At 55.8% G+C, this 1,936-nt stretch overlaps 1 protein-coding gene across 1 annotated transcript; it reads right to left on the reverse strand.

Moving 5' to 3' along the window:
* Positions 1 to 382: 382 nt before the first annotated feature.
* GUITHDRAFT_148540 (hypothetical protein) lies at positions 383 to 1,755 on the reverse strand (the record flags this gene model as incomplete). The annotated part of the gene is made up of 5 exons (XM_005819477.1): positions 383 to 454; positions 664 to 753; positions 868 to 1,052; positions 1,495 to 1,604; positions 1,745 to 1,755. The coding sequence occupies 5 exons, from the start codon at positions 1,753 to 1,755 to the stop codon at positions 383 to 385; spliced, it is 468 nt and encodes a 155-aa protein (XP_005819534.1).
* Positions 1,756 to 1,936: the final 181 nt, after the last annotated feature.

Genomic DNA, 1,936 nt, shown 5'->3' on the forward strand with positions numbered 1-1,936 from the left:
GGCGAGGGGGGGCGGGGGGCACAAGCAAAGCACACACACCCCCACAAAGGAGCAGCTGTAGGGAGGGTCGAGAAAACCCTCACAGCAGCATCATCATCATCTTCATCAGCATCTATTGATGGTCCTTCGTTTTTGTTGTTTCTTAAATCAAAAATGAGGGCAGTGGGGGAGGAAGAGGAGGAGCAATAGTCATCCTCCGCAGAAGAGGAGGGAGGTGGAGGCAGACCTTGTTTTTTTTTGAGGATGAGGATGAGGATGAGGATGAGGATGAGGAGGCGGAGGCGGAGGCGGAGGCGGAGGCGGAGGAGGCGGAGGCGGAGGAGGAGGAGCAGGAGGAGGAGGAGGAGGAGGAGGAGGAGGAGGAGGAGGAGAATCTCAAGGCTCACGACTCATAGACCGTCGGGTTGCTGACTCGTGCGATAACATTGAGAATCTGAGCGCTCTTCAACCTTGCCTGCAAGCATGTGAGAGACGAAAAGAGCGCAGGGGTCGGAGAGGGGGGAGAGAGGAGGGAGCAGGAAGAAGGGAGGCGGGAGGAGGGCAGTAGAGGAAGGCAGTAGAGGAGGGCAGTAGAGGAAGGCAGTAGAGGAGGGCAGTAGAGGAAGGCAGTAGAGGAAGGCAGTAGAGGAAGGCAGTAGAGGAAGGCAGTAGAGGAAGGCTGACCTCCAACCACTCGACGCTTCTTGAATTCGCAGAGTAGAGCAGGTGGATCGAGACATTGCATGCGAGGTTGGCCAGCCTGAGCAAAGATCGCTGTACAAGGTTGCGTCAAAGGAGAAGGCAAGAGGAAGGCAGAGGCAGCATGGGAGGGGAAGGAAGGGCGAGGAAGGAGGGGAGAGGCAGGGGGTGCTTGAGCCTGGCGATCACCTCTGACAAACGAGGAAATCTGAAGTAGATGGGAGGAACGGCAGGCACGAGCGTTTCCTGACTTCCTCCCCAGATCTCTGCAGCCGAGAACCGCACAGAGCTTGACTCCTCCTCGCTCGCTCGTACTGGCTGCCTCGAACCCTGATCCCCTTCCCTCTCTGACTGCCTCCTCCCTGCATGTCCTCCTGCTGGAACAAAGTTTTGCTGTTTGGGCTGGTTTCGGTTTTTCCACGAGGAGAAGTTATCTTTTACCCTCTCATCACTGAGCGATTCGAGTCAGCCCACTCAAATTGCTTCAAGGAAACTTTCACCGAGAATGATTGTAGTGACGATCTCTGCTCCTGCTCCTGCTCCTGCTCCTGCTCCTGCTCCTCTGATAGCCGTTCTCTGCCCTATTCATCCCTTCCCCTGCATACCGCTGAGCCCCTCCTTCCCATCGGTTCGGAGCTGTGCTCCTGTACTCTTTTGTTTCCCTCGTCTGATACTGCTGCCTCCCCCCCCTCGGCTGCTCGTGTAGTTCCAGTGCTCATGGCTCTTCCGCACATGTCAGGAACAAAACAAGATCAGCAACATAATCCCAACCTCTCTCGAGCTCCACGAGTCCCTGCCAACCCACAAGTCACTCACTGACGCCCTGTGGAGGCACAGCAATCGAGTCACCGTGATCGATCGTCGTGTCTCGGACGAGAGTCCTGCTGGGGTCGCCAGTCCTCGCGAGGGAAGTTTCTGCGAGACATCTGATGTAACAAGTCATGAACCCACATGCTCCTCAACATCTACCAACTCGGCTTCTCCTCCGTTCGAGTCTCCTCGCTTCAGTCAAGTTTCTAAGAAACAATCTGAAGCCGACCTGCTCGCGATTGTGATCTGCCCTCACTTTCCACACATGTCTCGTTCACTTCCTCCCTTTCTGTCCCATCGATCATCTCTCACCAGTGTATAGCCATGTTCAGATCCTCCTCTACCCTTCCTTTCATCCCTGTTCCTCTTTTCTGCCCTTCGCCTTCTCTTGGCTTCCCTTCCCCTCACCTACCGTATCCTCCCCTCCCCTCCCCTCAATTCCTCTCCC

The sequence above is a fragment of the Guillardia theta genome, assembly GCF_000315625.1.
Source record: "Guillardia theta CCMP2712 unplaced genomic scaffold GUITHscaffold_221, whole genome shotgun sequence".
In the NCBI taxonomy this organism is placed as follows: domain Eukaryota; class Cryptophyceae; order Pyrenomonadales; family Geminigeraceae; genus Guillardia; species Guillardia theta.